The 12,790-nt window shown below is 62.1% G+C and overlaps 1 protein-coding gene across 1 annotated transcript; it reads left to right on the top strand.

Annotated features, from left to right (window-relative positions):
• The first annotated feature begins 7,426 nt into the window (after window positions 1-7,426).
• DIO3 (iodothyronine deiodinase 3) lies at window positions 7,427-9,779 on the top strand. Its single transcript, XM_066343532.1, has 2 exons — window positions 7,427-7,562; window positions 7,651-9,779. Exon 2 carries the CDS (start codon window positions 7,924-7,926, stop codon window positions 8,836-8,838), a length of 915 nt encoding a protein of 304 aa, XP_066199629.1. The 5' UTR covers window positions 7,427-7,562; window positions 7,651-7,923; the 3' UTR covers window positions 8,839-9,779.
• The last annotated feature ends 3,011 nt before the right edge of the window (window positions 9,780-12,790 follow it).

Genomic DNA, 12,790 nt, shown 5'->3' with positions numbered 1-12,790 from the left:
TGCCCTGAGCTGCAGCTACAAAGGCCCTGAACCCGGGCCCAGCTGTGGAGGCTGTCACAAGGCTGGTTGTGGGTCTCACCCTCCTGCCACTCCCCTCTGGCCGGTCGGCAGCCATCTTCCACACACACACACACACACACACAGTCACACACACACACAGTCACACACACACACACACACAGTCACACACACACACAGTCACACACACACACACAGTCACACACACACACACACACACACACACTGGACACCATGGATTCCAGAAGCAAAGTAAACCAGCCTCATTATTCCCATGATACGTGGCTTGTACCTCGCTCACCTGTACATCTTTCCCAGGGACCTGCAAGCACCTCCAGTTCGGTGTGAGCCCACAAACTCAGCAGCCTCCCCTACAGACTTCCTCTTCCCCAGGGCTCCATCGGGCTGGTGAGAGGCCAGGTCTCCGTCCACCCCACCCTGCCTCCAGGGCTCCCGGGGCCCACTCCCCACCCTCACAGGTGGGCCCCTTCTGCCCCAGAGCACCCTGATTGAACACCTCTTGTTAACCAGAGACTGTGAGCTTTGGAGTCAAACATCAGCTGTGTGTCATCAGGCAAATCACTTCACCTCTCTCAGTCTCAGTTTTCTCATCTGTGAAATGGGAATAATAAAAGTCTGTACCTCATTAATTATGTGGCACATTTAAATGTTCGTGAAAGGGGAGCTGTTCTTATCGTGATCCTTGGCCATTAGACATATATGTCCCCCAACACCTCCCCCTTCCCTATCTGGGAGTATCTGCAGTTAATGTGAGTGGAGACCCCCTCTGTGAGACAGATGGACACAAGACCCAGATCTGACCAAAGCCAGCTGACCTCCCATCAACCCCCACGTAAGCTGTGCTCTCTCCTCTCTGGTGGCCAGGACATGTGCTGCACTGACGCCAGGAGCCAGAGCTCTTGGGGCCACCTTGGTCACATGCAGAGAGAGAGCCACCTGAGAACCAAGCTGGCAGGGTGGGGGGGGGTACCCAGAGAAGCAGGCCTTGGCAGCAACCTTTGAGCACCTGGATGCAGCCATGCCTGAAGGTGTGGCTTCTCCTGGACCATAGCCAGTCAGTTCCTTCTTAGTTTAAGGTACTTTGGGTTGGGTTCCTGCCATGGGCAAACCTGAACAAAACACAATCCTTGGGGTCAGAGACGTGCCTAGGGACCAAAAGGCTTCCCAGAGATGGGCCTCTCTAACGAAAAAGCCCCCAACGTGATGATCTGGCAGTGCCCTTCCTACAGGAAAGGAGTGGACCGAACTGATGGGCACAGGGTGACCCTTGCTCACGGCGCCTAGCATTTGGTGGGAGCTTGCGCCAGCAGTCATTATTAGTCACACGGCACTTCCATGCCCTGGAATCGAGTCCGGGGGTGCTGTGTGCGTGACTGGACCTTTTCTTACAGTAAATGCCCTGTCAGGAATATGCTCTGCCCATCTCACAGATGGAGGCACAGAGAATGCATGCAACTTGCCTGAGGTCACACAGCTCGGCCAGGGTGGAGTGAGTGGGAAGGCAGTGCTGTGCTCCCACTGTGACACACAGAGCCACGCAGACACAGCTTCCCCTGCCCATGATGTCCCCACCTGCTCCACACGGCGCCGTGGAGGACTGGGAGTCACAGGGGGCACGGAGCACCCCTCTCTGAGCTGTCCCTCTCGGAGCACGCCTACCCCTCCCAGTGTCCTGTCCAGACATCGTGCCCGACTCCCCTGGGTGGCCAGGACCCCTCCGGGAGCCTCACATGGACCAGCGGTAGGGGGTGGGGGCCGTGGCAAAAGGACAGATGGTCCAGAAGGACACCCCACCCTGGAACAGCCAGGGCTGTGGTGGAGCCACTCAGCAAGCACATCCTGTCACTGACTGCTTCACCGGTCTGACCCTTCCAGGGTCCCTCTCCTGCCAACCACGGGTCTCCTCTCATTCAATGTGCATACAGCCTGGGGCATCGGCAGGCTGGTGACCTTGAGATTCAGATGGGAACTGAAGCACAGTCACACGTACAGCCATGCGTGAGACGCAGCTAGACAGTCGTTGTATCTTTCGGGCATTGAGAATGAACCAATCAGGTCTTCCCCGCCAGGACAACATCTGTGATGGGTCTGTGGTCCCAGCGGAGGGCGCAGCAGCTGCACCCACAGCAGGAAGTGGGTCCTTCGTCGCCTTCGCTTTTTCTTCTCGCTATGGCACCTCCTGGTGGTCCACGGCTTCCCACGGGGGGGACCTGAAATGCCCTGTGGGACAAAATGGAGTATAAAGAAATAGACATACCCACGTGGACACCTGGCACTGCCCTGCACGACATAGTCAACACACGTTCATGACTCCGGGCTCATCTGTCACTTGAGGAATCTGAGGCTCAGGAAAGCCAAGGGACCTAAAGTTCCTGTCTCCTGGCTGGTTGTCCCCCCACGTTTTCCCAGAAAGGGTAAGAGATGGACAGGCTGGACCGACCCACAGGTGTCCCTCCAGCCAGCCCCAGGTTTCAGGTCAGGGTCTGCCCTTCACACACATGGCCAAGCGTCCCAACCCCCTTCCCATGCAGCCCTGGGCAGCCTCTCACCCAGGGCCACAGGCAGACGTTGACCCACCTCCCGGGGGGCCTGCCTGAGCACCAGGGAGCCCTGGCAGATGCCCTGTGTCTGCTCAGGGCAGGAACAAGTCCAAGAGCCCACACTGGATCTGAGGAGTGGGAACCGTCCAAGAGGTGACGACCCCAGAGCTGTGGAAGGAATGGGACGGGTGAAGGGTGATGCTGGGAGAAAGCAGGGCTTCCTAGAACCTTCGGGAGTTTGGAGAGTCGGCACAGGGAAGGCACTAAGAAAGATGATGCAGAAGAAGCCAGAGGAAGGGACAGGACACGCCCAAGCCCCACAGCAGGTTGCTGGGCATCACCTCCAAGTCCTGCTCCTCTCCTTGGCCACGAGCCCCAGCCTCCTCCACCCCAGGAATGCTGCCCAAATGCCCTCCCTGGCCCTCTCCAGGCCCCGAGGCCCCAACAAGCCCTCCCAGCCTGGCTCCCAGGCTGCCCAACCAGCCCAGAGCCCCACTGTCTCCCCCATTCCTGCCTCGCACTCCTGGAGGGTGCCCGGCTGGCACCTGAAGAGGGACACAGACCTGCTGTCTCGAAGACACCTTCCAGACCAGACCACTGAGCCCTGAGCAGCCACCGCCCCCTGCAGGGTGCCCACCTGTGCAGTCGGGCCAAGCTGGAGTCAGGACAGGGGAAAGGAAGTTGGGAAAGGAGAAATCATTCTCCAAGCAAATGAGAAGTGTGAGCACGTGTGTGGGAGTGCCAGGCACCGCGGGAGGGTCTGCTCATCCAGGATGGGCAGCAGACTGGTCCGGAGGGGATCTCCCGAGGGCTGCTCGTGGTGGCCTGAGGTCCTGTGAGACCTCACTCAGCCGTGGCTGCCAACACGTCCTACCTTGCTCCCTGCTGCTGATACACAAAGGGCTGAATGAAGTATCTTGAAATCGTCCCGACCCAGGTTCGCAGTAAGTCCACACCGCACGTGCTGACGCGTTTCACAAAAGTTTATTGCACTTCTGCAGGCTGCCAGGTTCAGGGTCTCCTCGGGCCTGGGAGAGGCTGGGCCGGGCAGCGGACGGGAAGCGGAGGGCGAAACCCACCCACCCGCAGACGGGAAGCGGAGGGTGAAACCCACCCACCAGGGTGAAACCCACCCACCCGCAGACGGGAAGCGGAGGGTGAAACCCACCCACCCGCAGACGGGAAGCGGAGGGTGAAACCCACCCACCAGGGTGAAACCCACCCACCCGCAGACGGGAAGCGGAGGGTGAAACCCACCCACCCCAGACGAGGCTGTGGACACGGAGAAAGGCTGGCGGCAGGAGCGCACAGGAGCCCGGAGGAAGGCGCAGCCCCTCTGGGGGCCGGGCAGGCCGGGCCCAGGCGGAGGCGAAGGCAGAAAGGAGGAGGAATGAGAGTTGCCGGGGAAGGAGAGGGGCTAGGGCACAGCACGCACAGAGGCCCAGAGGCAGAACGGTGCCTGGGAATGACCAGAGCATCTAGAGGCCAATGCAGGGGAAGGGCAAGGTAGAGCCAGTGACCAAGAGGGGCTGCAGCCCAGGCGGCAGGTCGGGTGAGGTGGGAGGGGCTTGGCCAGCACACACCTGTCGCTCAGGTTGGTCCATCTCCTCCCAGAAGCCTCGGGCAGCCCTCCTGCAGGGTGGCCCTACCTGCCCCATGGAAGCCTCAGCAACAACCTCTGGCATTGGGAGTTGCTCTACCAGGAGGGAGACGGTGACTGTATTCATCGCACTCACACCAGGCCCCACAGAGGGCAATGTTGGGGAGGGTCAGGGTCTGGGCACCCCTCCAAGTCTTCCCCTTCACAGGGAGACAGCCCCCATGAGGATCGTCTGGGAAACAGGGAGACCACCAGAAGCCTAGCACTCTCTTGGCCTCACGCCCTTGCCAACTTGCTCCTGGACACCAAATGGACCTCATTCAACTGTCCTTCCTTGTCTCTCCCCTGCCCACCCCCTGCTGGAGCGGCCAGAGGGCAGACAGGAAGGGGGCCAGGCCTAGCCAGGTCCGGTGCATGAGGAACAACACCAGCTCCAGCAGCAGTCCCCCAGGGCGGAGCCGGCCCAGTCCCTCACTGCCACTCCCGAGGACAGGTGAGAGCAGGACGGGCAGCTGGTAGGAAGGGCCAGGTCTCAGGCGAGCTGGGTTCTGCCCTGGGCTCGGGGGAGGAGGGAACAGGAGCTGCATGGGGAGGGAAGAGGGCCTGGGAGAGGGAGAGGGAAGAGAGGGAGGAGAAGGGGGGGGGGGGGGCAGGAAGCACTAAAGAAAGTCACCAAGCTGGGATCTGTGTCCCAAAGGCCAAAGGCCAGTACCACCTGGATCTTGGGTCTGCCCAGGGGAGGACAGGCCCAAGGGGCTGTGGGAGGGGGTGAGCCTGAGCACCTTGTCCCATGTCCTGGGGAGGACAGGCCCAGGGGGCTGTGGGAGCGGGTGAGCCTGAGCACCTTGTCCGATGTCCTGGAATCCCCAGGTGTGCACTGCAGCCTGTCAGCACGAGGAACAGAGTGGGTCCCCCAAAGCGGCTGACAGCCTCAAAGCGCTGCTCTCCTGAGCCTCCCTGTGTCTGGGGGGTGGGGGTCAGAGGCTGCTGGCTGGGCTGGACCCGACACACTCACAAAGGGGACCAGAGAGGCCGTTCTTACATCTGCCCGGGACCACTGCTTTCACACACACACCATGACCAGCACCACCAGATCCCAGGCAGCCTAAGGTGGCTTTACCCCTTCTGACACCGAAGGTGGAAAGAGGGAGTGGGGGGGAACTGCCCCAGGGCCCTGTTCCAGCGCTTGTGTGAGTGGAGGCAAGACAGGCCTTTGATTGGTACCCCAGAATCAAGGAGTCAGGGCTTGAGAGTTTGCCCAAAGAAAGCTGGGGCTCCTCTTGCTTGCTCTGCCCAGGAGGCAGCAACCCCAAGCCCCCAACCCTCTCAAGAGACTTGTCAAATAGCCTTCTCCTCCTATGCCCCCCCAAAACCCAAAAAAAGCCCAGAAAGGCAAAGAAACAACCTATGAGCCAGAGCTGCCCTGCAGAAGGGGCAAACACATGGGACCCCACCCCCAACACCCACCTTGGAAGAAGACTCAGCCAGGCTTGGCTCGGGGAGAATTCCCTAGCCCACCTGAAAGACCCCTACCAGGGTTCTGAGGCCCCCCACACACACTCTCTGAGATGTAGGGGAGGAGGCTGGCTTCCCTCTGCGTGAGAAGTTCCCAGGATGTGCTGCCCCCAACGCCCCTGCCTCAGGCCGCAGAGAAATCGCCTGGCTGGGAGAGAGAGAAAAGGGGCTACACACACACACACACACACACACACACACACACACACACTGGGAGAGAGAGAAGAGGGGCTACACACACACACACACACACACACACACACACACAGGGAGAGAGAGAAGGGGCTACACACACACACACACACACACACACACACACACACACACACCTGGCTGGGAGAGAGAGAAAGGGGGCTATATACCCCCCCCCCCGCCTCCTATCCCTGGGGGGTCTCGCCCTGCTGGATCCACGGGGTCCGCGGGGATTTTACGGAGCAGAGGGTTCCTCCAAGACCGCGAGAACCGGAGGCGAGGACCTCCGCCCCTGAGTCCAAGTCGTTACCCCCGCGCCCGCTGGTCCCCAGGTGGAGGCGACTTCTCTGGACTTGTTTCCTCTCCGCCGCCACTAATTTGGCCTTGCCCTCTGGGCCCAGCGAGCTCCCACTTCGGCCCGGGCGTGAGTGAGGTCTGCGTCCCGGGCAGAAGTTAGGCGGCTGGTCCAAGGTCGGGTGGCACACGGGACGCAGGAGGCGGTGGCCCGGACTCGGGCTCAGCTACCTTCACCCAGACAAGTCCCCGCGCCTGCGAGGGCGTCCGGGCGCCTGGACTCCCCAGACGGGGTACAGATCCCTCGGAACTGGGCGCAGGCAGGCTAAAGCAAAGCGGTGCTTGCTCCCAGCTTCGGGGACCCCGGGTCAAGGCCCTTCTCCCGCCCAGCCGCCCCGGAGATCAGGTCTCCAGCCCTGCGCTGCGAGCAATCAGAAAGACGCGGCGGCAGCACCGAGCAGGGAGCCACGGAGTTGGGGAGTTGCCCCGCACCCCTAAAGCCTCAGCACACATTCCAGGTTGAGAGTACGCACTTTCCGCGTCCGGGCGCCTCCGCGGTGAGTCGAGCCGCGGTGCTCGCGGTCGGCGAAGGTGGCTCAGCTCGGGCGCTCCAGTCTCGACGTTCCCGGGGCAGAGAGCAACGTCCGGGGACGCACGGGACGGGTGCGCCCGGCGGCCGGGGCTGCGCCGGGCGAGGCAGGCGGCGAGAGGGGAGCGCTCGGCGTTCAGGCAACAGCTACCCCTAGTGGGAGAGCCGCCGGGGCCGCCGCCGCCCCGCGCCCGTGCCCCGCGCCCGCCGCGCCCCGCGCCCGAGGCGCTCCAGGGGCGGCTGGGCGCAGGGACTGCGCGGCTGTCCCCGGCCCTCCCGTCTGCGGCGCCGGGCGCTCACCCACCCGCGGGCCCTGCCCTCCGCCTCACCCCGCTGGGCCCCACGCCGCTGACCCGAGAACAACGTCGCCGGGCAGGGACGTGATGGGACGGGGCGGGCGCGGTCGGGGCGGTGCGCGGCAGCCTCCGGCAGCGGCGGGGGGCGCGGAACGCGGTGTGCGTGGCGGGGCCGTGCGGGGGGTGGCCGTGTGCGAGGCGCGAGTGTGAGCGCGCGCAGGAGACGAGCGGGCGAGCGGGCTCCGGGACGCGAGCGGCGCCCGCGGGCGAACGGGAAAGGCGGCAGGGACCCAAAGTTGCCTCCTCGGGGGCCCGCGTCCCCAGCGGGGCGGGAGCCGCGACCAGAGAAGCGGCGGCCGCGGACCCGGGCATCGGCGGCACCTGGGCAGCGGACCCGCACGAGCAGCAGCAGCGGGGGCGGCGTTGGCGGCGGCGGCGCGCGGGAAGCGAACCGAAGCTCCGGCGCGGCTCGGCGAGCGCCGGAGAGCTCCGCTCAGGTGAGCGGCAAGAGGGACGCGGGCCGGGGCTCGGCGGCTGGTGCCAGAGCCGCGCCAGCGCTCGTACTAACTGGGGGGACCTCCGCAGCGGACGCCTGGGTCCCTGCTGCAGCTCCCCGTCCTGGGCCGCAGCCCCAGCTGGGGTCCCCCGTCCCCGAGAGCTGGCCTGACAGCCCGGCCCACTGCCCCGCCCTCCGGCCGCAGGCGCCCGCCCCAGACCCAAGATTTCTAAGGTATTGGCCCCGCGGCTGGGGCATCCCTCCGGGCTCAAGTTGCAAGGGGGCGGGCCCCGGCTGGAGGTGGAGTCTCCCGCCAAGTGAAGCCTCGGCTATAAAACGAGCTCCCGAACAGCTCCGACCAGATGCCTGGCTCGGCCACCGCGCCGTTGGTGGGGGACGAGGGTGAAGGGTCCCAGGGGGGTCGGGGGGCGTCGGTCACCATGCTCCGCTCCCTGCTGCTTCACGCCCTGAGGCTCTGCGCCCAGACGGCCTCGTGCCTCGTGCTCTTCCCGCGCTTCCTCTGCACGGCCTTCATGCTCTGGCTCCTCGACTTTCTGTGCATCCGCAAGCATTTTCTGGACCGCAGGCGCCGGGGTCAGCCCCAACACGAAGTAGAGCTCAACAGTGATGGCGAGGAGGTGCCCCCCGACGACCCGCCCATCTGCGTGTCCGATGACAACCGCCTGTGCACCCTAGCGTCGCTGAAGGCAGTGTGGCATGGCCAGAAGTTGGATTTCTTCAAGCAGGCCCACCAGGGTGGTCCAGCGCCCAACTCCCAGGTGGTCCTGCCTGACAACTTCCAGTACCAGCATATTCTCGATTACGCGCGAGGAAACCGCCCGCTCGTGCTCAATTTCGGCAGCTGCACCTGACCACCGTTCATGGCGCGTATGAGCGCTTTCCAGCGCCTGGTCACCAAGTACCAGCGTGACGTGGACTTTCTCATCATCTACATCGAAGAGGCACACCCCTCCGACGGCTGGGTCACCACAGACACCCCCTACGTCATCCCACAGCACCGAAACCTGGAGGACCGGGTCAGTGCAGCTCGAGTACTGCAACAAGGTGTACCTGGCTGCGACCTGGTCCTGGACACCATGGCCAACTCCAGCAGCTCGGCCTACGGCGCCTACTTCGAGCGCCTCTACGTCATCCAGAGCGGCATCATAATGTACCAGGGCGGCCGTGGCCCAGACGGCTACCAGGTTTCCGAGCTGCGCACCTGGCTGGAGCACTACAATGAGCAGCTGCACAGCGCTCTGCCCCATCCAGTGTAGACAACCAAAGGACAATTGACCGGACTTGGAGGGCCGTGCCTTCGAGCCTTCGAAGCCCACGTGCAAACCTCCCGAACCAAGTCAGGTTCGGCCATGGGGCCAGTGACACAGCTGTGCTGAGCCACAGGTCACAGGCTGGGTCTGCACCCTCAGCCATGCCACCTGAAGACCCTCCACCCTGCCCCCACTCTGCTTCTGTGACTGTCCCTCACCTGCACCTGCCTGGCTAGCTCTAAGTCCCCATCTGAGTGTGCATGCAGTACCACCCTTCGCCTGTGTGCCCCTGGACCTGTCAGGCAGAGGCCCCTGCTGTGTTCTCTCACACCCCGTCCTAGAGAAAAGAGCCAGTGCTTTTAGCCGGCACAGCAGCCCCAGCAAAGAGACTTTGGCTGTGCCCTCAAGCCCCGAGCGCAGCGGGGCTCCAGCAGCCGGTGCAGCTCACCCTAGTTGCCTGGCACCCACACCTGTCGCACTTAGGCAGGGATGCTCTGCTGCTTTCGTGTCTATGGTCTTGTGTCTGTGTCCATGTCTTGTGGGGGGGCTTAGGGTGGGAAGGGGGGGCAGAGTTATTTCCCCTCCCCCTTATTTTGGGTGCTCTGGAGCCCCACTGCTGATGACGAGCTGTCTCTAACTGGTCTTGACCACGAGCTGCTTCTGAATTGCAGGGGACTTGCAGCAGCGCCTAAAACCAGCGAGGGGGGAAGTGCTCTGGGTTTCCATGAAGAAACCACCATATTGGGTGGGAGAGGGAGGTTGGGGACCAGAGAAGGGCGGCTCAAGAGGCACTGGTGAAGCTGTTCTCGGTGCTCCAAGGAGAAGAAAAGTCTAGGCTCCTGGGAAACGGGTCTGGATGGATGGCTGAGTCCGGGGGAGAGGGGTGGGGGGGAAGAGCATGGGGACCCCCAGTGAGGGGCCTCCTCGGCAGGGCTGCTGATTGCAGGGCAGGGAGCCCGGGGGCTGACTTGAAGTACATGTCGTGAGTGTTTTGCTGGAAATATTCCCTGTATATAAACTTCTTTTACGTTACAGTAATAAAGGCTTGAAGTAAACTGCTTTCGGGTTGCCTTTGGTCCCTTTATTTTTCCTTCCCCCTGAATAGCAACAGGAATTAAACACAAATCTCCCCCTTGCATCCTCATAGTGACCTTGGGAGGGGAGGCTGGCTGGAAGGAGCTATCGCAGGGAGTTGGGGGGGGGGGAGAATCTACAGGGACAGGGTCTGTGGCTGTGGCCGGGTCGCGTGCAAGTGCACACATTAGCGATGTGGGGGCGGGGGGTCTGGGGTGCAGAGAACAGAGAAGGGGCAGAGCTCAGCGGGGTCCTGGAGGGAGACTGGAGGAACACGGGGGTCCTCACTTGCCCCTGCGAGCGCGCGCATGCACATAAACACAGACACACGCACACCCAGTTACAGCTGTCCCTGCAGTAGCGCATCTAACTTCTCCCAGCGTCCCACCGTGCGGGGTGGGGGGGGGGGCGGGGGGGTCTAGGGACTTGGGACTAAGTAGGGCTGGGCTCCTGGCCACCGCGGGCGACTCTGCACACCTGACTCCTCCCTCGCCCTCCTTCAGCACCTGCATTCTCTCTCCCTCACCTCCTTCCCACACCTGCAATGTTGTCTCCCCACACAGCAGCACCCCACCCTTGCGGGGCTGCTGGGGGCTGCAGGAGGTTGGACCAGCCGAGCTTTGCGTGGCGGAGGGAGAGGTGATGGGGGAGGGAAGCGGCTGTGCAGCGCCACCACACAGGCAGCAGCACCGACTGCGGCGCGGGGGAGGCGCTCAGTGCGCCCCCCTCCCCGGGTCCCCCTCTCCTCCTGCCCCTCCTCAGCTACCCCAGGGCCGAGCCAAACCACTACCATCCCCAAAACGCTGGGACGTGGAGGACAACGAGGAAGATGAGCGGAAAGAGGGGGGCGGGGGCTGGGGGTGAGGGGGTCGCGCTTTTTGGCATAAATCCCCGCCCACTGTCACGGCCAGGCGCTGCCACGCAGACCCGGCCTCCCTGTCCCCCCCCACTGTTCGTCGGGTGGGGGCGACACTGGGACCGAGGGGTGAGCACACACACCTCCCCCCTCCCTCGGCGGTGACACCTGGAGCCGGAGCGCGGGTGGGAGGAGACAGAGGACAGATGCGGAGGCGGCGTCTATCGCGCGGAGCAGGGGGAGCCGGGCAGGGGGGCCCAGGACCGTCCGGGCGGGGGGAGGGGCGGAGGCGTGTCCGCGAGCGCGCGTGCACTGAGGAGGAGTCTGCGCGGGCGGGGGCGCGGCAGGCAGGAGGGGGAGGCCCCTCACCGCCTCGGCTGCCTCCAGCTCCGCACCAGCCCCCCAGCTGCTCCTGCGTGAAAACTTTTTTGTTTTGTTTTGTTTTGTTTTGTTTTGAAACTGACACCCTGGGCTGGGGGTGAAAAAAAAAATTTTTTTTTTTTTTTGCTTTAAAAGTATTTCAATTGAAAAATAAGAGAGGAAAAAAAGGGCACAGATACCATTTCTGCATCTCCTCCCCTCCCCCTGCTCCCGCGCGCTGCTTTTTACCCCGAAACCCCCAGGGAAAATACGGACAAGTGGCAGGGGCCCGGAGGGGCGCTGGAGAAGGCGGCCCGGAGCTCCGGCCCGCGCTGGCCCAGATGCGGGATTGGGGGCAGGGACGAAGCGGAGGGCGGCCCGGGACGACCGCGGAGGCCCCACTGCGCGCTTCGGCGCTCCCCGGACCTTCATGCGTCTCGGGGCCCAGCTGGACCCGAGGAGCGACCTGTCCTCTCAGCGAAGTCCCGCCGCCCGGCTCCGGTACCGAAACTCGGAGAGCTTGGCGCTGGGACCTGCGGCCCCGGCCACAACCCGCGCGCTCGCCGCCACCCGGGCGTTCCAGCGCCCCTCCGCCACCTCCACCTTTTCCTCTTCCCTTTTCCATCTCCCTTCCTCCCCCTTCATCTTTCTTTCTTTCTCTCTCCCTTTTCCCTCCTTTCCTTGTTTCTTCCTTTTCTAACACTTTCACTCTTTTCTTTTAAAATCTCCCCTCCTCATGGAAGCAATGAACGCTCATTGTGGAAATCACAGAAAAGTCGGGAGGAGAAAATAAAACCAACCCGCGGCCACCTCCGGGTGAGCGCTTTCCAGCTTGCCTCTTCCCGGCCCCTCACACTGGTTAAAAAAAAAAAAAAAAAACATTTTAAAAAACAAAAGCAGGGTTATTCTTTTTTTTTTTTTTAAGCCTATCATTAACGTTTAGCTCCTGCTACCCCTGTTTCCAGGTCGGTAGATAAGTCTTGAGGGGCGCGAGGGGTGCGCGCGCTCCGGGCTGAGGGAAGTTTCTTTACACAGAACGGAGTCCTGAGCAGCCCGCGCCCGCAGCCCCGCGCGCGCGGTCCAAGTGAAATTGCTCGGGCAAGGCAGCGCCTCTCTCTATGATGGATGCTTTCCCATATTCTGCTAAACTAGCTGCCTCCCAGAAAGTCTATTTGATTTTTATTGTCTTCTATTTTCCCAGTGCTCTCTTCTTTATTTAAAAGTCAAAATGTGATGATGATAATACACACAAATCTATCCTCAAAATTAAAATTTAAATACAGGAGAGCATAGAACAGAAAGTGCAAGCCTCGTTTAGAGCAGGATTTTTCAAACTGCACGTGGCGACCCAGCAGTGGGCCATGATACCAGTTTTATCCGAGGAGTCCAGCATCTGAAGAACTGAAACAGAACAAACACAAATACAACGTACATTTCACCTGGGATAACTGCCCTTTTTTGGAAACCTCTGTTTCAGGGGTGTGTGTGTGTGTGTGTGTGCGCGCGCGCGTGTGTGTGTGTGTGTGTAGCTGATGTGAAATGTATTTCTCCTGAGGGATCAGACATGTTTGGAAATGTTTGAAAGTCCCCACCCCGGAGTCATTCTTCCCCCGTGCTCCTGCTGGAGGGTAGCCCCTGTGAACTGCTCCGTGTCTCCTTCCAGACTTC

The sequence above is a fragment of the Saccopteryx leptura genome, chromosome 6 (genome assembly GCF_036850995.1).
Source record: "Saccopteryx leptura isolate mSacLep1 chromosome 6, mSacLep1_pri_phased_curated, whole genome shotgun sequence".
NCBI lineage: Eukaryota > Metazoa > Chordata > Mammalia > Chiroptera > Emballonuridae > Saccopteryx > Saccopteryx leptura.
Note: the sequence above shows the minus strand (reverse complement) of the source record. Positions and strands in the feature narration are given on the sequence as shown.